The 22,506-nt window shown below is 29.8% G+C and overlaps 2 protein-coding genes across 5 annotated transcripts in view; one reads left to right on the top strand and one right to left on the bottom strand.

Moving 5' to 3' along the window:
* Positions 1-4,299: 4,299 nt before the first annotated feature.
* On the bottom strand, positions 4,300-20,988 carry LOC142326809 (TLC domain-containing protein 5-like). Of its 2 annotated transcripts, none has more exons than XM_075369522.1 (4): positions 20,862-20,988; positions 20,237-20,501; positions 16,873-17,025; positions 4,300-5,256 (listed from the first exon to the last, which is right to left on the bottom strand). In XM_075369522.1, the coding sequence occupies exons 2-4, from the start codon at positions 20,478-20,480 to the stop codon at positions 4,898-4,900; spliced, it is 756 nt and encodes a 251-aa protein (XP_075225637.1). In that variant the 5' UTR covers positions 20,481-20,501; positions 20,862-20,988; the 3' UTR covers positions 4,300-4,897. The 2 variants fall into 2 exon arrangements, with proteins under 2 accessions (XP_075225637.1, XP_075225638.1); XM_075369523.1 differs by having other exon boundaries at positions 20,243-20,501.
* A 496-nt stretch (positions 20,989-21,484) lies between these two features.
* Positions 21,485-22,506, top strand: part of grp (serine/threonine-protein kinase grp) — a 56,970-nt gene continuing 55,948 nt past the window's right edge. For 2 of the 3 annotated variants that reach the window (XM_075368453.1, XM_075368451.1), the window contains exon 1: positions 21,485-21,641. The gene's annotated coding sequence lies outside the window, so the exon portion shown is untranslated. The remainder of the gene's footprint in view (positions 21,642-22,506) is intronic. The other variant, XM_075368452.1, reaches the window with a different exon arrangement.

Below are 22,506 nucleotides of genomic sequence, written 5' to 3'. Positions count from 1 at the left end.
TGTAGTTTATAATAAGTGGATTAGTTAGAATACATTTTAGAAATCTTATTTCACTCTTTTAAGAGTTAAATGTAATATGTTAGCCTATCTGATACATATTTAATATTAATAAGTAAAATTTTAATTTAATTTGGTATAATTAAAATGTTTTTGAATTCTCAGCTAAATAATTGAAATAAAATAAATTTCACTAGATTTAATGTGATATTGAGAGAAGGGAGAGAAATTACACTTTTTTGTTAGAAATATGATGCATTACAACGCGTTCATATCCGATTTGTATGACCACATATAAAGTTCAATATATATATATATATATATATATATATATATAAGTTGATGCTACAGATGGTCAAGTTTCAACAACTGAAATTATACTAATGTGAGATTATTTTCTAATAAAAAGGATAACACTAATAATCACTAATAAAGAACGGTAATAATAATATGTATTTTAAAGAGAAAATAAAACTAAAAAGTTAAGTTCATTTATTTTGAAATGAATTTATAAATATTCCTCAAATTAATTTCTAGTTTTGATATAATATGGTCTGTAAATTAACGACCTTCTCTAAATTAAGAAATGTAACAAATATATAAAAAAAAATATTACATATATACTTTACATTACAGTCAGCTTTTGCTCAGTAATAAATAATAACTAAATACTTCCATGAATTATTTCTTATGTTTCATGTTAAGACTAGTTTTCTTTCTTCTTTTCATGAAACACCTTGTGCCAAATTAGTGTTACTTTGTAGAAGATAGTTTCAGCATTCTTCTATTATTTGTGGTGTTGGCAACATATCATTATTTCTCCAAGTTCTACTCCTAGTTTGCCTCATTTCAGGCATGTATTAAAATCTCTGTAAGATTGTTGTTCAGAAAAAAAGTACAGTCACACACACACACACACCTATCTCAGGCAAAATACAATTAAAAATTGTAGAAATAATGGTATTTCATCAAAACCTTAAATAGGAGGAATGAAACTAGCATCTACAATAAATAAAATAATTTCACTAAACTAATTAATAAATTATTATATATACACATATGTACAAACATATATACATCCCCCCATACACACACAGGCGTGTGCGTGCACATGGACACTTACTCAAAAGTACTTTTTTTATACAAATATATAGTTTCATTTCTTTTAATTCTGTGTTTTAAAATTTGGTAACTATTTATCAAAAGAAAATAATATTATTTATAAAACCAATAGATAACAGAAGAAATATAAGTCATGTCTTATCAGTGTATACAAAATAATAACAAATAATTAGTTGTTAATAGTTCAAGGAAGCAATACTGGTGAAGAAAAAATATAGATATTATTAAAAAAAACTCATGATGGTAATATTATCAAAGAAAAAATTTATAAAAATTAAAACAACGAACAATATTGTGATTCAATCGTTTTCAAAATGTGAAAATAATAAAAAATGTTAAATGAGTTATATACTTATTTTTTTATATTAACATACTGCAAAAATATTAACATTTATAATAGTAATAGGAACAATATTGTCTATTTTAAATAAACTGTGAATAATTTTAGGTGTGACTATACACAACAAAATAATGTTATGCCTATTCAAGTATTAATAAATGATTCAAGTTCATACTTCCAGAAAAATTTACGTAACTTGCACACCCAGTGTCATTCAAGACATTTGTTATTTTATTATCCTACATGCTTTTATAATTTAATTAACAAGAAATTAAAAATGTAATAAATCTCATTTAGTACAGTATCAACAAAATAAATGAATTGCACTAAACAAGGATACTTACATTTATTTATATATCTTATTAGTTATTTCTATTGAATCGGTTCAGTACACTAAAAAAAAAAAAAAATTTTTAAATAAATCATAAACAGTAAAATTACAGTACTGTAGTAATAAGAATATTTAAAAATACTGTTTTGAAGAAGTTTTAAAATAATTAAAGAAAACTGGAATAAAAGCAACTTTATTCCATATCTCAATTTAGACCACCACTCTTGGAAAAAGTTATTGGAAATAAATAATACTGACAAAACAATGTACGTTTAAACACTTAATAATAAAAAACAAATACACATATAGTTTGTTTATACAAAATAAATGAATTCAATGATTTAGTGATCACTAACAAAGAAAATAAATGTGCTAATCTGCTGTCTACTAAAGTTCAACACTAGGATGACAAAAACCAATAATAGAAAAGGTAAAACAATTCACAAATATATATTTAATATTTTCTTTAAAAAAAATATGTTATGCCTTTAATTTCATTAAATCCCATCAAAAAACGGTTAAAATATTGACAACATATACATACGTGTTCAATTTATTTAACCCATATATCATTAAATCTTATACACCTCTTACTAGTCGGACATTATAAAGAGCAATAAACAAATGGAATATTCAAATGGTCTCTGGAACAGTTCACTGGAGTTAAACCAGCTTGTTTTATTGTAATACAATTGTATAGCTTTGAGTATATTTGTATATAACATACAAATTACAAATCACATCTAAAAAACATGTAAACCACATGTATACATCAGTAATTATTATAAAACCAATGAGATTAATTAGACAGAACACCTGAGCTTTGGTATAAGACAGTTGCCAAAAAAATAAAAATAATAACAGTTGTAGTATTTATACGGAAGACCTAAAGAACAAGATGAAGTCATGGAAAATTCAAACATGCACAAGTTCTCACATCCCAATAAAACTTTTGTAACAAAATCTAAAATCAAGGCAACTAAATGGTATTTTTCAGTAATAAAAACATTGTTCATCATGAACGCATATTTTAACAACAATAAATGTTAGTTAAAAACTTCCCTCAAAATTAAATAACTGCTATAAATTGCATCATCTTTGTATGGGAACCAGTTTTATATATATAGGTCACATTGCAACAGTCTTGTAAAAATAAAAAATTATAAATTTTGATTATGCCACCCTTGGTCTATTACCAGTACTTTATAATCTACACTTCTTTAAGCTGGAAATAGATCATACAACAAATAATGTATAATGCATATAGTTCAGAGCAAAATAATAATACTTAATGCTAATAACAAAGATTAGATACAAAAAATAGTTGTGCTATAGTTTTTAACATACAGAGTTAACTACTTCCATGCATTTTTTTGGGAAAACTGAACAAGAAATTATAGCTTGTTATAATAGTATGTTATGATATGGTGACTTTTTTATACCAATAAAATGGGATTAAGGTACCTCTGTAAACATTTTAAAATGTTTTAATTGAATATATTAAAAAAGCATGTTAAGAAACTGTTAGTATTACTTAAAACAATATGATTGACAGTGTTCTGCTTTGGACACTGCTGTTACGTTTATTGATACTGAGAATCGGACAGAATTTAATAGACTTGATCTTAAATATTTGTAAACAAGTCAAATTTAAAACAAACTGTACGTAATGGAAGATGACATATTCTGGAGTAATATACGAAGATGATGTAATTCTACATAAGAAGCTAATATACTTTAAAATGATTATGTAGAAAAAATACCTTTTTTTGTAAAAATAAAGATATTATAAATACTAATAATATTAGTATTAGTTTACTATGATAATATTACTACTTTTTTCATATTTTTTATTTATTACATTTTTCCTGAGGTATTCCTTGAACCTTCCATGCACATACCACAACATAGCTTCATCTGTTAATCATGAAAAGCACACCTATTTTTCTCCTAGATAGTCTTAATAATGTATAATTTATATTTTTAATTCTATTAATATAAACCACCAAGAACAGAATATTGAGATAAGCAATATTTTATCATGAATGAGGATGCAGGATGCCATGAAGTACTTTCATGGTAAAATTAAGTTAAGATATGTCTTACCTCAATATTCTGTAGCAGATGGTTTATATTAATAAAATTTAAAATATAATTTAACAGTACAGAGGAATAACATGAATCTTAAAAAGATTAATTTCAGTAAAATAATACATAATTTATGTAACATTCTAAATAAAATATTAATTTAATATAAATGTGAATAAGATCAGTTAAAATTCATAATTAATAAAATCATAACCAATATAAACCTTTTTTCTTTACTCTTTCTTGTTGTATTTTTTATTTAAATGTGATCAGAAAAAATAAAAGTACCTCCATATATTAAAATGAAAAATATTCTTTAATTTTATAATGCCATGGTTGAATTTTATTAAATTATTAAAATTAATAATTGCTCGTTCATATATACTCAACAAATTCTTAATATAAACACTTCAGATTTTTTTCAAAATAATATTATTTTATTTATTATAACTGAAAAATTATTTACTACCACAATCTAATGTTTAAAAAAACAATAATTTTTCAGTACAAGAAATCTATTTCAGATACTAAAAATATAATAATAATAAGTAAAGCTTTAATAAATTTTGTAAATAAATCATATAGAACAGCCTAAATGACTAGTTAGTTAGTTCCTACCCTATTTTTCAAAAACATAATTCTTCAGTACAAGAAATCTATTTCAGATAATAAAAATATAATAATAATATGTAAAACGTTAATAAATTTTATAAATAAATCATACAGAACAGCCTAAATGACTAGTTAATTAATTACTACCCTGTTTCTCAAAAACATATCACATTAAATAAATAAATATTTACATAACAATGCAATGCAGCAAATAATATATAAATTAAAAAAAAAAAATAGTCCTAATTCATAATTATAAAATATTTTCTTTGGAAAACTAACACAAAATAAGTAAAGATCATTAATTTAAATTCTCAGTATAAAATTAAAATATAATTAGAATACAATATTAGCAATTTTACTTGATATATTTTGGATTTAAAAATAAGAAAAAATATATATTAAAATTAATTATCTTTTTTAAATTCATCATCTACAAATTTATGATCAGACCTTGGAAGGTATTTTTTCTTAATGAATTGAAATATGTAGAAGACAAAACTAAGCGAAATTATAAAAAGAGCAAGGGTACAAAATTTGACATCCCATGTTACAACTGATGATTTTAATATACTGTACGTTATTTGGGAACCATATACAAGTCGCATTGTTAAAAAAATTAATATGAAAACCCATTCTGCAAAAGTATGTATAGGTGTGTTGTTATAACCAGCTGTACGTAAAAACCAACGGATTTGTAGATACGGATTTGATGCTTCCATTGTTCCAAGCCCCATCACTGCTTCAGCCCCAGATTTCTCTTTCACTGAAAAAAAATGAATTAATATCAAAACAGTTTGATAGCAGCCAGTTAAAATTATAGCAATTAGCAATTTACAGTTCCATATGGAGGAAAAGGATATTTACTTTAAAAGACCCATGCAAAAAAATGTATGTAATTTGCTATGGAATATATACAAAACAATATTCTGTAATTTTAAAATAATAGTAATCAAATATAATTTTTTTAGACAGTATTGTAATGTAAAAAACAATTTAGAAAAAAAAATAGTCACTTATTATATCAGCACAGTCAAAGATCAAATTTAAAAGCTTGTTACTTGAATGTTATTCCTTACATTAGTGATTCACCATTACTGTTTTTATTAATAAGCTGTGATGTCAACTAGTAAATTGTTAACTCAAAGAACATATCCTAACAGTTTTTAATGTTTCCAGTTACTCTGAAATTTCTTTATTTAGCACTATAGTTCTTTAATAAAATAATTTTGAATTAAAACTTTAAAAATGTTTAATAATTTGTGTACTCCCTCTATGAATCGTGAGACCTTGCCAATGGTGAGGGGACTTGAGTGCTCAGTGACACAGAGTAGCTGGACTGAAGATACAACCATATCAGAGAGGTAACTATTGAGAGCCAGATTAAGGAATGATTCCTGAAAGAGGGCAGTGGCTCTTTCAGTACTTGTTAAGGGCATAGGTCAGGAGGATTTAAACAGCCATATCAACATCACTCATTCTTCTGAGTACTGCGCAGCTGAAAGCAATGAAAAACTACAGCTGTTTTTTTCCCAAGAAAATGTAGCTCTCATGCATTTTCATGTAACAAAGATGGAGGCACCTTCCTTGGTAAAATATTCGAGAGGTAAACTAGTCCCCTGTTTGGACCTCCAGGTGGAGACTATTAAGGAAGGGGTCACCAGAAAATTAATAAATAACATTCTACAAGTCAGAGTATGGAATGTTAGAAGTCTAAAAGAGGTTGTTAGGTTAGAAAACTTAACCCATCTAGTGTGAACGCAGCTTCCTAAATCACCTGATTTGGAAGTCGAGTTCCATTGTTCAAGTCCTAGTAAAGGCAGTTACTTTTATACGGATTTGAATACTAAATCATGGATACCGGTGTTCTTTGGTGGTTGGGCTTCAATTAACCACACATCTCAGGAATGGTTAAATGAGACTGTACAAAACTACACTTCATTTGCATATCATCCTCTGAAGTAATACCTGAACGGTAATTTCTGGAGGCTAAACAGGAAAAAAGAGAGAGAGGTTAGAAAACTTAAAAGAGGGAAATGGATAAGTTAAATGTGGATATAGTAGGAATTAGCGAGGTTCGATGGGAAGAAGAAAAACAACTTTTGGTATGGTGATTTTAGAATAATTAACTTAGCTTCAAATAAAGGGCAGGCAGGATGTAATGAGATAGAGTTTAGAGTATTTCAAAATGCATAGTGATAGAATCATTGTAAAAAAAGATAAAATCAAAACCTATGCCAACATTATTGGCATGGGCACTTGTAGGTATGTAGACAAATGCCTACAAGTGTCCAAGATGATGAGGCAGAGTGTGTATATGAAGAAATTGACAAAGCAATTAAACACATAAAAGGGGATGAAAATTTTAATAATAGTTGGAGATTGGAAAAGGCAAGGCAGGAAATATTGTGGGTAAATACAGGTTGGGCAAAAGGAATGAAAGAGGAGACCAACTCATTGAGTTTTGCATGAAGTATAATTTAGTAATGTCAAACACTCAGTTTAAAAATCATAATAGAAGAATACAGTCATGGAAAAAGCCAGGTGATAGTACAAGATATCAGATAGATATGGTTAAACAAAGATTTAGAAATCAACATCAAAGTTTATTCTGGAGCAGACATTGATAGCAACCATAATTTAGTGATAATGAAATGTAGAGTGGGGTTTAAAAACTAGAAGAAAAGGTGTCGCATGAATTAGTGGAATTTAGAGAAACTTGAAGAAGAGGAGGTAAAGAAGATTTTTGAGGACATCACAAGAGGTCTGAATAAAAAAGATAAGGTAGAAAATACAGAAGAATGGGAGAATGTTAAAAAGGAAATTCTTAAATCAGCAGAAGCAAACTTAGGTGGAACAGAAAACTGGTAGAAAAACTTGGATATCAAAGGATATATTGGAGCTGATGGATGAACGTAGGAAGTATAAGAATACTAGTAATGAAGAAGATAAAATGAACTATCAATAATTAAGAAATACTATAAACAGGAAATGCAAATTAGTAAAAGAAAAGTGATCAGAAGTGGAAATAGAAATGATGATTGGTAAAATAAATGGAGCATACAGGAAAGTTAAGGAAAATTTTGTGGTACATAAATTAAAATCTAATAATGTGTTAAACAAACATGGTACACTGATTTATAATATGAAATAAAAATGTCAATAGGTGGGTGGAATATATTGAAGAGTTATACGGAGGAAATGAATTAGAAACTGGTGTTACAGAGGAAGAAGAGGAGGTCAAAGAGGATGAAAAGGGAGGGAGATACAATGCTGAGATCTGAATTTAAGAGAGCATTAAAAGATTTGAATGGCAGAAAGGCTTCTGGGATAGCCTGCAGAACCTGCAGAATTACTACACAGTGCAGGTGAGGAAGCAATAGATAGATTAAACAAACTGGTGTGTAATATTTACGAAAAAGAGGAAGTTCCATCAGACTACAAAAAGAGTGTTATTGTCATGATACCAAAGAAAGTAGGATCAGATATATTGAAGAATACAGAACAATTAGCTTAACTACTCATTTATAAAAAATCTTAACTAGAATTCTGTACAGAAGAATTGAGAGGAGAGTAGAAGTGTTAGGAGAAGACCAGTTTGGTTTCAGGAAAACTAAAGAGACAAGGGAAGCAATTTTAGCAATCAGATTAAAAGTAGAAGGAAACAAACCAACATACTTGGCATTTATAGACTTAAAAAAGTCATTTGGTAACGCACACTGGAATAAAATATTCAGCATTTTTAAAAATTTAGGGTTCAATTATAGAAAGAGAAGAACAATTGCTGACATTTACAGGAACCAAACTGCAGCAGTAATAATCAAAGAACATAAGAATGAAACAGTAACAAAAAAGTAAGTCAGTCAAGGATGTTCCCTATCCCCATTACTTTTTAATCTTTACATAGATCTAGTAGTTAATGATTTTACAGAACAGTTTAGATCCAGAGTAACGATGCAAGGTGAAAAGATAAAGATTTTACGATTTACTGATGATATAGTAATTCTTGCCTAGAGTAAAAAAGATTTAGAAGAAACAGTGAATGCCGTTGATGAAGTCATATGCAAGAACTACTGCATGAAAATAAACTAGAACAAAACACATGAAATGAAATGTAATAGACATAATGTATATGAACCACTGAATATAAAAATAGGAAAAGAGAAAATTATGGAGGTAGAAAAATTTTGTTATTTAGGAAGAATTACTAAAGATTGACGAAGCAGGAGTGATATAAAATGCCACAAAGCACAGATGAAACGAACTTTTTATCAAAAATATAATTTACTTACATCAAAAATTAATTTAAATCTTAGGAAAACATTTTTGAAAGTATATATTTAGAGTGTAGCTTTATATGGAAGTGAAACTTGGACAGTTGAAATACCTGAGAAGAAGAGACTAGAAGTTTTTGAAATGTTGTGCTATAGGAGAATGTTAAGAATCACTTCACCCATCTGGGTGAAGTGACAAATGAAAAGGTGTTGCGCAAAAGAGAGAAGCATTTGGAAAAATAAAGTTAAAAGAAGAGAGATACTTATAGGTCACATATTAAGGCATCCTGGAATAGCCGCTTTAATATTGGAGGGACATATAGATAGGAAAAATTGTACAGGTAAGCAACATTTTGAATATGTAAAATATATTGTTAGGGATGTAGGATGTAGGGAGATACCGAAATGAAACGACTGGCATTAGATAGATAATCTTGGAGAGCTGCATCAAACCATTCAAAGTGACTGAAGACAAAAAAAAAAATAATTTGTGTAGAGGTCTCTGTTTTTCATTACTGGTATATTTCAGTAATTTGAATTTGTTTATAAATTTAGGTTTCAGCATTTTCTATTCTGCTTTTGTAATTTAAACTGTAATTTTTTTAATTATTTGCAGGAATCGTATGTACGACAAAATCAGATTTTGAGAGAAGACATTAAAAAAATTCTAAATACAGAAATAAATTGCTGATAAATAAGGCAGATTTTATTTTAAACACAACATTAATCAGGAAAACCATTTCAAAAAATGACTTCTATATGAATTTAAGTAAAAAAATTAATAAAAACTCCAATGAAGTAAGTAACTCAAAGATGACTTTTTTCTCAGTCAATTGTATTATCAATAATAGATCACAACTCTCTCTTGAAAAACCTTCAATTTTCAACTAAAGGAAAAACATTACTTACTGTCTTATTACAACAAATTTCATCTAGTTTGGTGATGCAAAAACAAATGTAGAAACTACTTTCTCAAGAAACCTATATTAATTTTTTTTTGGAAAAATAAGGATCATTTGACCACCTTGTCAATAAAAAGAAAAATAGTGAGCAACAGATCTAATGAAGAAAAAGTAAGAGCAGAAAGAATGGATAAACAATTCATTTACTGGTGAGATAATTTTATTCACTGATGTCTGATGAAAAGTGATCAACTTTTTAAATGAACTAAGAAAAGATTTATTTGGTGAATTTTATCAAAAATTACAATCTTTAAAAACACAATATTTATAATTAAATTAAATAATTTTTAGATTAGTCATTAAAAATTGATTAATGTCACCATTAGAATAAAATTACAGAAAAAGTTTTATGAATAAGGAACTTTTTGTTTTTTAAAACAGACAACAATTATTTTTTAATTTGAATGAATTGTACATAGTTATAAATGAAATAAACAATTTCCTAGTTCAAAAGAAAGTTTTATACTATTACCACATGCTGTGCTCACTATGGCAAGCGTGAGGTGAGCTGTACAACCAGTGCGATGCTAACCGGTAGATGTTGGGGGAACTTGCAGTCCATCTACGCATCTGCACATGTTTCCTCCCATCAAGCCAGCTGATCGCACAATGTCACCACAGCAGCCTGCACCCAACTATGCACTGGCAGCTTTATAAGCAGCAGCACAACAATGCGCAAGCATTCACTCCCAGACCACCATCAAGAGAAGAAGGATGAAGTTTCCTGGACTTCAATGTGGGATCTCGTGGTGAATGCTGATATTCCCAGTGAAGCAGCAAGCCTGGCTGGTTCGGCACAACGCCTGTTATCGCCAGGAGGCATAGGGGTGAAAATTAAGCTGGATTAGCACCACATGGGAAGAACTGCCTCGGTTGAGAAGAGTCAACAGAGGACAACTGACCCCAACTCAACACTGCGGAGCTCTGGGGGCCACTACTACAATGAACTCAACTGCAGTTGAAGGGAAGCAGCTCAGTCCAATTCCAATGGACAAGCCGCAACTCCTATACTACAACTGCCAAACCAAGCCGACTTCTCCAGAGACCAGCAACTGGACTAAACAGCCTCCTAATATATATATACAATTAATACCTTCAAAGGAAAAACCTGTACGCAGACATGAGCCATAAATTTTGAACAGAAATGAAACAGATAATTGCATCTTAAAAATATTACATATAGGCAGTAGAAAATAGCATTAAAAATAAATTTTCGGTCAAAAACTACAGCATAGTATTGACAAAATAAACAAAATTATCATTTTAGCATATAAGATGCAAACTTATAAATACATATTATATAAATAATTACAGAGAGCATACCTTTTTTTTTCTGGGCACAAAACAAAGTGTCGTAATTAGCACCCGAACACAAATTTATATAATAAAAAATTAAGTTTAAAAGATTAACCTAAAAATTAAACAAAAGTAATATGTAAACAGTACAGATGGAAAATACCTGTCGTATATAAAAAGCGAAACAAAACAAATACAATAATTAAAATTTAACTTAAAAAAACAAATACCATCTGGCATATACCTAAAGGCATAAGCTGACAAAAAAGGTTATATGAATAATAACATTTTTGAATCCAGATATACGGCCTTAAGAAATCTTAAGACATTCAATCAGTCATATTGCTTCCAAAAATATTTCTTATGTTAGTCCCAAATTTAAATTTCAACATAATGCGACACTGTCCATAAGTATGTGGTGTACTGTCAATTGTCAGTTGGTCTGAGTCATCAGATATCAATGAGTGAACCTAGTGCGCCCTATTTGCAAGCAGCAAATAATAACCTCCTCACAATGCTTATTCCTACTCCAGGGGGGTGACACAGTTTCCTTAACTGGATGGAGTTTATTATTAATGATAGCTTTCTGTTCACTCTGCCACTTATCATGAACCACACTCTTCAGAAAACAGGCAAGATCATTTGAAACAAACCGATTAGCAAAAGGAGGCTGAAAACAAGCCTCTTTTGCTGCACGACCAGCCACTCGTAACCTAAAATTCCAATATTGCTGGGGATCTAGCAGAAGCTCACAGTTTTGTTAAGTTGAATGATTTCAGAGATGATAAGACTGTATATCACAGACAACAGGGTGTGTGGAGTACATATCACTAACGGCTTGCAAGGCACTCATCTGAACAGACAAATACGTGTTGGCCTTTCATCTGGAGGTTCCAGGTTCAAATCCTAGTCAGGCATGGCATTTTCACATATGCTACAAATCATTCATTTCATCCTCTGAAGCAATACTGGTGGTCCCAGAGATTAAACAAACAAAAAAATTAGTATATAAAGTTACAAACAGCTCCGCGATGAAAACATTGGCAATACTGAAAAGGTCAAATGTATGTCCTATTGCCAACTACAAAAACACAACCAACAGAATTATCGTGTCTAGAGCTGTTCGTATAAACTATAGCATCTGGATTCACGCTATTTACTATGTTAAAAAAATTTTTTTTCATGCAAAACAGGATTCGTGTCCTCTTTTAGAAACTGACCAAGAATAAAGCAACAATTCATGGAAGAAGGTCCCCAAGGGGGTTAATTACATTGGGTAACAAGAGGAAGTTGTATATTTAGAAATTAGAAAAGGCGATGAGCTCAGATGACCAGCGGAGTCGTAGATCTTAGCCATTCCTCATATCGATTAACATGGTGGTGGGAAAACACCACACAAAGGTAAGATGATTTGGTTGCACTTTAATGCGAGATACATAGTAGCAGATCATTTGGTTTCATCTTTTCCAAAGAGATGGCTCACCACTGTCCACTAGTAGACTTACCACAGGGCTTGAATGAAACGCACCTGTAGCAAGCCGATAAATGAAAATTATAAATTTCGCAGCAAGTTTGTTATACTATTACGGCTATGGCAAATAAGGTTAACTTTTAGAACTTTTCCCTGTGGTACTCAGTTTTCTGGTGTAAAATTTTCAGATACCGCCATTCCAACTCACTCAAAAGAACTGATTACCTTGAACCTCTGATAAATGCAAGGAGATTCCCTTGTATACCCAGTTTATTTAGGATTCTTCTACTCCAAGCCATTGTCATACGCCTTCTGCGTATTGAAAAATATAGTAACAATGCATTGGCAAAGTAGAAAGATGTTTTGAATAACAAATTCAAAAGAAACTACATGATCAAAAGACAATCTATTTTGGCAGAAACCAAATTGTTCTGGGGCAATTAGGGTGTTTCTTTCTCGATACCACACTAAACAATGGTTTACCATTCGTAGCAGGCTGCTTTAGCTTTTCAGATGTTAAAGGAATAAATTCATTTGCACTATCAAGTATCAGGTGTGCAAACTTGGTGAATCATGCTACCAATATTAGCTAATATTGGCTAAATGAATCCCTTTATCTGCTCCAGTCTACTTTTCGAACCGCCCACTTGCAAGGCTGACTCTGAGGCAAATCAATATTACTGATTGAGATAACAGCCGGTCTGAGATCATTACCAAAGAAATTTTTGGAAATGCATCAGGTAGGTAAGACATGGGAGTAGTCTTGCTGAACATAAAGACAAATTGATGCACAAAAAATTTACGATGAAGATAACAAACGTGTATGACCCACCCTTCAATAAGCAGGGATTAAGTTCTGCCTCAGTCGATCAACAATACTGCCTCGGGAAGAACATGCTGATGAGCCCAATGAATAGTGATGGCTATTAATTGCCAATTATTAGGCATGGTAAGGAATCTGTGAAAACATGATAGGTATTGAAATTGCCAATTATTAGGCATGGTAAGGAATCTGTGAAAACAGAGTAGACAGATTATCTTCACTGATATCAGAACTTCGTGGAAGATATAAATTGCAGATTCAGGTTAACTGACACCAATATCTTCACTGAGACTGGAGGGATGTTTGTCGCTAGCAGAATACATGTGGCTAATACAATTTTCTTTAAGAAAACATGCACACTTTCACTTGCACAGTTTGTTGGACACATCTTTTGCAGATGTAACCACGGAAAGACATATCATCCCAGGAATGAAGGTGAGTTTCTTGCAGTCACAGTATTAAAGAATTTTCTTCCTTTAGAAGGATTTTGATATCCTCACGGTGAGTTTGGAGACACGCTGGTTTTTACCCAGTTTTTCTTTTTGGATTTAACAACATATAGGAAGTGCTGTGCTTCTTTGGGCACTTCATCTGCCCTCATATCTTTGAAGAGACCTCAAGATGTGGCAGAGGGGACTTGCAAGCCTGAGAGGCTGGAGACACCATCCAGGTGACAATTTTTTTGTAGATCCATTCATTGGGATCTTAGTAGTTTACTGTGTTGTTGGTGCAGCGAGAGTTTTATTTGGTGGTGTACCAAATGGAGTGGTTTTCAGTACACCACTGTCAGCCTTTCCACCAAAGCTATCCTTCTTCTTGCCAGTACTGAGCACTGTAATAGCAGAGGTGGAGGGATTTTACTTGGTCTGATTTTATTTGTTCTTCTTTTGTATATTGTTAGAGAGAACCTGGACAAAACTAACATCAGGCATTACAGGATATCTCATGTTGAAGGATTTTTTATATTCCCGACGAGCCATAGGAAAGGATACTTTATGTTCAATACAAATCCTTAATATAGCCTGTTCCGCCTTATAAACAAGGCATTCTTGAGATCTCACCAAATGAGAACCCTTACAATTAGTACACTTTTCGACTTCAGTGCACGCACTATCATCATGTCCTGTACAACTACAATATGCACAAACTTGATCCTGATACAACCAATTTTGTTGTGGCCAAACCTTTGTAACTAGAGCATACCTGATAACTAGGTTACATCAAAATAGATTGTACAGAACCAAAGACTACCTAAATTTTTTAATTAAATAGAAAATTGAATACATCATTACATGTAATCTATCCATCCTTGTCTTTTGTGACCTTCTTGGTGAGATATATACTTCATATATATATATATACACACATATTTCAATTGGATTTAGTCTGAAGCAACTATGTTTCGTCTGAAACGATAAAACTAGGGAGTTTTAATGTTTCATTCTTCAAACATTTTCCCACTTTTTGATAACATGGCAGGGCGCCAAATTACACACATGTATGCATGCATATATATATTACTAATAACAATTAGTATTACAATTAATTACATACAGTATCATGTAAATTAATCTGAACACAGATGTAAATAAAATATATCTTTATTTAGAAAAAATATATATAGCTGTACAATTTGTGAATATGTACTTTATTCTTAATCATTTCACATACACGATTTGGCATCAATTCATCAAGTGTACTACACATTTTTTTTTTATTTATTCCATCATGAAACCATACAAATATTTTGGTTTAATGAGTTCAATTTTTGTGGTACAATTCATTTTTGAGAGTCACTTTTGACTGTAGATCAAAAATTTTCAATTTGGTTTAAGTCTGGGGGGGATTGTGGCCACAAGAGCACGTTAATCAAAAACTTTTTCTTCTTTTTTGGCAATATGGTATAGCACCAAATCTTGTTGGAACACAGACAATAAAAGATATTAATCCAACAAAAAAATAAAATAAATAAATTATATGTAATAAAAAAAGAGCTTATGAATATCAGGACGAAGAAAGTAAATTAAATTGAAGGAAAATAGTTAAAAATAACATTATTTTGCATTGCCTACTGGGACTTTGTTTTGAAGTTGTGTCTCACAGCCCTTTCCTTCCAATCATGATATATCTTTCACTTTTCACTTATCGACATACCATATAGAAGTAATGAAAAAAGCCTTCAAATGTGAAACAACCCATGTGTTAGATAAGAAACAGTAATCTATTTTCAACTGATGCTATTCTAAGGGATAAAACCCTTTGCCCCTGAACCAAAAAATGTGACTTGTTGTTGAAAAACATAAAAATTTTCTAGTCTTTTTTGGTTTAGTTAGCAACTGCTTTGGACCACAAGAGACTTTTTTTGCACATTGCTGGTATTAAAAACTGCTTTTTAAGTGGGTGATGAGCTTTTCATTCAGGTGTAAGAAGTCAGCTCTATCACTTGTCATGTGTAAATCTGTTCCACTGACTGTTAATTTTCAATTTAAGTCCACAGAAGTTAATTTTGGAACACGTTTACTTTTTCTCATTAATAACCTATCCTGTGATGGAGAAGTTTTTCCTTTATGGTCATATTTGGCTTTCCTATGAGTTGAGTTGAAAAGGAACCAGTTTCTTTAAATTATTTTAAATTAGCATTCGTTGTCCCCAGTCCAACATCATCACATTTAGAAGCTACTTGTCATTGTGTCATACTGGTATGCTCAGAAAGAGAAACAATTTTTGAACAATTTCTTCCAATGTTTACATTCCTATTTTTAATAAATGACTTAATGTTCTAAAAAAATCTGACCAATTTATTTCACATCTAATGATTTCCTTTCCTGAAAACAATATTACTTCATTGTTGTTTTTTTATATAATTCTAATTGAAAAAGTACAATTCTTTACATTCTCATAAATATGTAGTCGTATATATTTTTAAACTTACACCATTAAGATTTTAAGATTTTTAGAAGCGTTAAACCCTGATAATTACTTCAGTTAGTATAGTTTTAGTGCAATCCACAGACAGCTTTAAAATCAGCCACTACCTTGATGAGCTTCAGTAAATATGTGATTGCTCTACTGAAGCGCTAGCAAAGTGTTGCAGATGGAAGGGAGCCAGGGATGGGTAATATATACCCCACTGCATCTATCTAAGAAAGGAAAAACTGCAAAAGATATTCAACTCTCCAAGGGACACCTTCACTTTGTTTACCACAGATACTGGCTAAGTAATGGACAGTTATACTTTTTATAGGAAGAAATAATAGAGGAAGGGGGCAATTGACAAACGCAGACTATATCTGATTAGAATAGTTTACCATCTTTCTCAGGATTTTCCTGCCTAAGACTAATTACTACATGCACTAAAGTTAAAAAGATAATTAAACATGCTGAGCCAAAGATTACAGTACAAAGCAAATAATTTAATATGATGCAGAATACAGCAAACATTTTAAGATTTAAGTTATTGCACAGATTTGAGGAATGAAAAAAATCAATAACCTGTAACAAAAAGTTACAATAACCATAAAATATTCATAAAAAATAATAAAATTAAATAACTTACGCAAAATAACACCAATAGAAGTAATACTGCATAAATGATGGATTAGCATAATAAAAGGCTCTGTTCCAAAATATAGACACCAACCAAAATCATAAATAAAATATGAAATACTAATCTCCATAGTCCTTATTTGAAGCAATGTATTTGGCTGACCTAAAAATAATTTTTGCTTACATTATAGAAAAACTGAACAACTTATAATAATTTTATAATTAACTGGTTTTAATTTTATTAATATTATTAGCACATATGCAGAAGCATGAAGTTTATATTCACATGTTTTACACCATATATAAATATTTATATCATACTTTCATTGAATTAGCAAAAACGTATCGTGAAACCATATTCAGCTATATGATACTATGTGTACATGGTCAACTGCAAGCAGTAAAACAATAACAATTTGGTCACATGATTTTCAAGCCAAGTTTAGGAGAAAAGGGTTTTTATTGTGGAGTTGTTAGTTTACACATCATCTTCCAAGTTATATAATATATAAAATTTGAACAAAATATCCTGGTAAGTTTGTTAAAGTGAAAATGTAGCAGTAATCCATGATTTATTGAAAAAAGTGGTAAATAACTGACTTTCTGATCAATACAAATAGCTGTAAATAACTGATTGGATGCCCATTAGAAGCTCATTGTTATTAAGCACAATATTACTACTGTGTATAATGCTATCAATTATACTACTAAATGAGACAGGAAGTTGCAGCCACTTCAATAGTTGTTAAGGGGAATCAATCAACTGATGGCTGACATAGCCCCTACAACAAAAGCTTAAAGCTTAAGCTTTGGTTACTGGACAAATGACACCAATAAAAAACCAGAGCCTCATTTTCCACTCCTATTTATATATGTACATGTATATTTTAATTCAATAAGTTGGCAACTTCTTAAGTAAATTAATCTACAAGTAATATAGTCATCATCATTTACCAGAGGTAAAATCAGACATCAAGATGAGAAAAATTCAAGAGGACATCACCAAAGAATACAAAAATCATAATATTATTCAAGTCAGATCATGCAATTTAATAAGATAAGAGATATACATTATTCAATTTAAAATAGTAAATTGGCAATAGGGGATATGGAAATATTAATTCAACATTAGTGGCAATAATTTGGTTAAATTAAGCAATGAATAATATGGATTTCAATTCAAAGTGAAAATAAATTAAAAAACAATGGTAATGAACTGCAAAAGAAAAAAGAAACTGAAAGTTAAATACTAATGTAGAACACAATGTAAAAGAAATTAGAGTTTTGTTTATTCGTGCGGTAAATTTATAAAGAATTCATAAAAAGTTACAAAAAGCAGATTGGCAAAGAAAGATTTTTGATGCATAAAAATTCTACTGGTATAAAACATAGCTTTATAATTAGGAATTATGAAGAATCAAGTTATAAAGACTAAAACTCTAAATTATAGAAAACATAAGTATTTACTTATGTGTAATGATTTAGATCAGCCAAACAGAATAGGGAAACCAGAAAAACAAAGAATTGAAGCTTTTGAAATGTAAAGTTCCGAGAAAATGTTGAAAATTAAGTGGGTTGATAAGAATACGAAAATGGAGGTTTTATGGTAAACTAAAGCCAAAAAATATTCGTGGAATAATTTTTTAGAAAGAAAAACAAAACCAATGGTACCTAAGTTAAGGATTCCTTTAGTCATAGGCGATTCATAAAAGTGGAATAGTCATTCTCAAGAATAACATGCATACCATGCCAGACTATTAAAGAAAATTAAGAATGATGTGGTTTCCTGATGCCTTCTATATTGAATTTATACATTGCTAAGATTAGCCCAACCCACTGATATGCACTTGACATTTAACCCTACAAAACGACAATAACTTTACTCTCTTTACATGGCTACTCATTGTAGTTTGAATATCATTACTCTTAGAGAGAACAACACTGACTATAACCTTACATATTGCAAATGCTTTACATAACATAACCACAGCCATAATTTTGGAACAGATGGTATGAACCAATAGCTTTTGCAATAATCCTTTTTTAAGAAATAATACAATAAATTGCTTGTTACATCACTCAGTAGAGAACTAATGCCGATTAGGAAATTTAATTTTATCTTGATAATTTAAAGAGTAATTTTAATGTTTGAATATATTTAAATCACAACTTTACTTCCATTAAATACTCTCATACAGCAGAAAAACAACAGTCTTCAATAACTTAACATTTTATTGGGTTTGTTAATGTAATTTTAAAAAATCACAATTTGGTTCATAGGTTCATTCATAAGTTTTTTTAATCTTTATTTACTGGATTTATATAGACTGATCAACACCAAAAAAACATTTAAACAGTGAAGAAATATATTAACAATTTCAAAAATTTTACTTATTTTATTTTTTAAATATTACTTTTCAAGGAAACTCAGAAATAACGATACACTGTTCAAATATTGAAAGAAGAACAAAGTATATTAACACTTGATAATACAATTTTTTCTATTATGTTATTTTTAACTCCACATTAACAAGTGATAACACAAATGCAAAGTAATAACAAACAAATTGGAAATAAAAATCTTTACTTATATCTCCATATCCTAAAAATGTGTCTCAGACAGCTTCTTACAAAATCATTTACACTGAAAAAAAGAGGAAATGGACAATCATAAAAGTTATGATTACAAAACTCCCTGTACAGCAAATGAAAATACAGGGCGCTTAAAACATTGCAAACCTTATAAAAGTTTTTATAAGTAAAACTATTTTTTGATCAAACAGCCATTATTCAATAATTTACAGGATGTAGTGATATCTACCAGTCATTACAGAAATGTAAGCAAAATAATATCACTGACATTTTATTTAACGATCTAAAACAATAAATTACACTGCCATAAAATTACACCGTTATTAATTACTGCTATTGAAAATCTTACTACATCATTTAATTTTGATAATGGATATGCTAATAATTGTGAATAAGAAAAATAATAACATTTAGTGGCAATAAGTGATATATATATATATATATATATATATATGTTAAACAAATAATCAGGGGTTCTTCTGATATTTGCCTGAAGCAAAAAAATTGTTTCCTAAAATTAAAAACTAAAATGCAAGAATATAAGCCATCAACAATAAAAGAGGAAAATTATTATCTAAAAAGAAAAGTTGCTAGTATAACCAAAAATATTTCTATCACTAAACTTTTACACTCACAAAACAGGTTAAAGAATAATCATTTTTGCTTTAAGAAAACAATAAAAGTATGGTAAAAATTTCATATTAACATAAAATCACAATTCTATTAATCTAAACATTTTTTATTTTATTTTACAGAACAATCACTGACAAATCTCATGTTACCTGTACCATTTTCTTCAAGTGGATTTGGTCCTTCACGATAGCACAGGTAGGAAAGTGCAGTAACAATAAAACCGTGTACTGCTGCAACAATACGACTTGAAAATTCTGCATTTTGTTGATGAAAATACCTTCGTGCCACCTGGTAAAATGCAGTCCATAACAAAACCCCAATTATTAAATGAAAAAATAACGATGATACAGGTTGAACTGGAGGTTCATATTCTTTATCTGAGTAGGAACCCATTATGTTTCATAGATAAGTAATCTGAAAAAAAATTACATCTACAAGTAATAAATTAATTTATAATAATAACACTTAAAAAGTAATAATAAAGTAGTTGGCATTTATAAAGATGATTCTAAGAGAACAAAACTGGAAATAAAAACTTAATATTGATTTTAATTTCTTTTACTGCTTACATATAAATGACACTCTAGAAAATTTCACTGAATTATTTTAAGCATGTAAATAATATCAAGACGGAAAACAATAATAAAATTCATGTACAGCAGTGAGTACAACCGATATAATGGCAACACATAAAAATAAAATCAGTTCGTCGCCCAATAAATAATATTTCTATAACAGCACAAATGAAAATTACTATAGAAAATTTCTACTTACACAAATACTGTTTCGATTTAACTGTTTACAAATGTTCATTACATACATAATAAAATGACTACATCACAAGATGAACATAATTTCAAACTGTGCAGAAAAACAACTCCTTGTAATTCTAGCGAGCTCATCAGCTGACTGTCAATGCCTGTTGTATAGCATTTGGTATTGATCTATTGACTTCTTAAAAATCGAATTTCAGTGTTGAGTGATGCAAACTTTTAACAACTTATTGATTTTTCGTATCACGTACTGACGTTTTGTAATATTAATAAAAACTGCTTAAAGTCGCTCAATGATTTTTTTCTGAAATTATGAACGAAGTTTGTTTGAATGAAAGTGGCAATGTCATTTCTTGATTCAAATACACATTTGTGAGGCGGACAGTGTTATTATTAAATGATATAGAAAACATGTAAATATTTTATTTGTGTCTATTTTGCTGGTAAAACTTCTATTTTCAGTTTGTTTTTATTTAGAAAAAAGTTAATAAAAAGCTTTCTTGATGGAAACTGATATTATTTTTATGTCTGAACTTTTCATGAAGAAAAACATGTGATTTGTTACAATTATGAATTTGACGTCTTATTAATATTCAAGAATAAATATTAGGTACGTGAATTAATGTTAAAAAAAATAATCCCACTTCCCTGTCATTTTAATGTACCGAGTGTGACGCCATTTCCTAGACTCGGCGCGAAAACGACAATGAGCGTGCATCCCGTGCAGGTACAAGGGAAATCGGCCATGAGTGCAGTTACAGAAGCTTGCTAGTTTAAGACGGTAAATTTATTTTATTTCCTTTTATTCCGATTTTATTCACGTCAGGAAAATGGTTTAGTTTGTAATTTTAATGTAGTTTAGTATAGAATTGAATATTATATATTATATTTTAATGTATTGAATCTTGAAATTAATATCCCGGGCGATGGCTGGAGAAGAATTGTGGGAACCACATTTATGTTTAATTTTCTGTAGTATTAGTTTTTCATTCGAATTTCATTTTGTAAATGATTACAAACTATTTCATACAATTATAGATGGAATCACAATCCTGCTAATTTACTACTTTTTTTTTTTTTTTTTTATCGTACCGTTGATTCGACCATTTTGCATGTATTAGTGTTTTAGCTAAAGCATTTGAGTTTGCATTCTATATTTAACGTATATAGAATATACGTCTCAACTATTAAACTGAGGTAGAATTTATAATTTTGTGGTTGTATTAAATGCATGATTAATAAGTTAAGTAGTTCGACGTGAACGTGAGTGAACAATGATGTAGCAACAACGTGCCGTTTAGATAACCTTAACTGAATTCGTTATTTAAATGTTAAGATTAAATTATTTCCCTTCTTTATTGAAACGCATTTTAGTTAATTCAAACATTGTTTATACGAATATATTGATATTAGTTCTTTTGAAATCTTCAAATGTTTTTTTCATATGGTAGAAAAAATAATTACCAGAAATACCAAATATAAAAAATGCCTGCCGAGGTAAGTTCCACTCTCCTAAATCATTTTAATTTTTGTAAACTATTGTCATGGTTTGTATGTGCTGGTTTTTTTGTTGTTGAGACCACACATTGTTGCAAACAAAGGAAATTCTGTAGGTTTTACCAAATCAGGTTACTTTTAGACATGAG

This window comes from Lycorma delicatula, chromosome 6 (assembly GCF_047948215.1).
Source record: "Lycorma delicatula isolate Av1 chromosome 6, ASM4794821v1, whole genome shotgun sequence".
Lineage (NCBI taxonomy): Eukaryota > Metazoa > Arthropoda > Insecta > Hemiptera > Fulgoridae > Lycorma > Lycorma delicatula.
The sequence above is the reverse complement of the archived record's forward strand: the minus strand, read 5'-3'. Positions and strand labels throughout refer to the sequence as shown.

Bases quoted from the DNA above. Each gene is read 5' to 3' on its own strand.
- LOC142326809 (XM_075369522.1), bottom strand. From the start codon at position 20,480: ATGGGTTCCTACTCAGATAAAGAATATGAACCTCCAGTTCAACCTGTA. The intron at 17,026-20,236 runs GTAACATGAGAT...AATTATTTTTAG, and splicing joins ACTTGAAGAAAATGGTACAG to GTCAGCCAAATACATTGCTT. The intron at 5,257-16,872 runs GTAAGTTATTTA...ATTTTTTTTCAG, and splicing joins TTCTATTGGTGTTATTTTGC to TGAAAGAGAAATCTGGGGCT.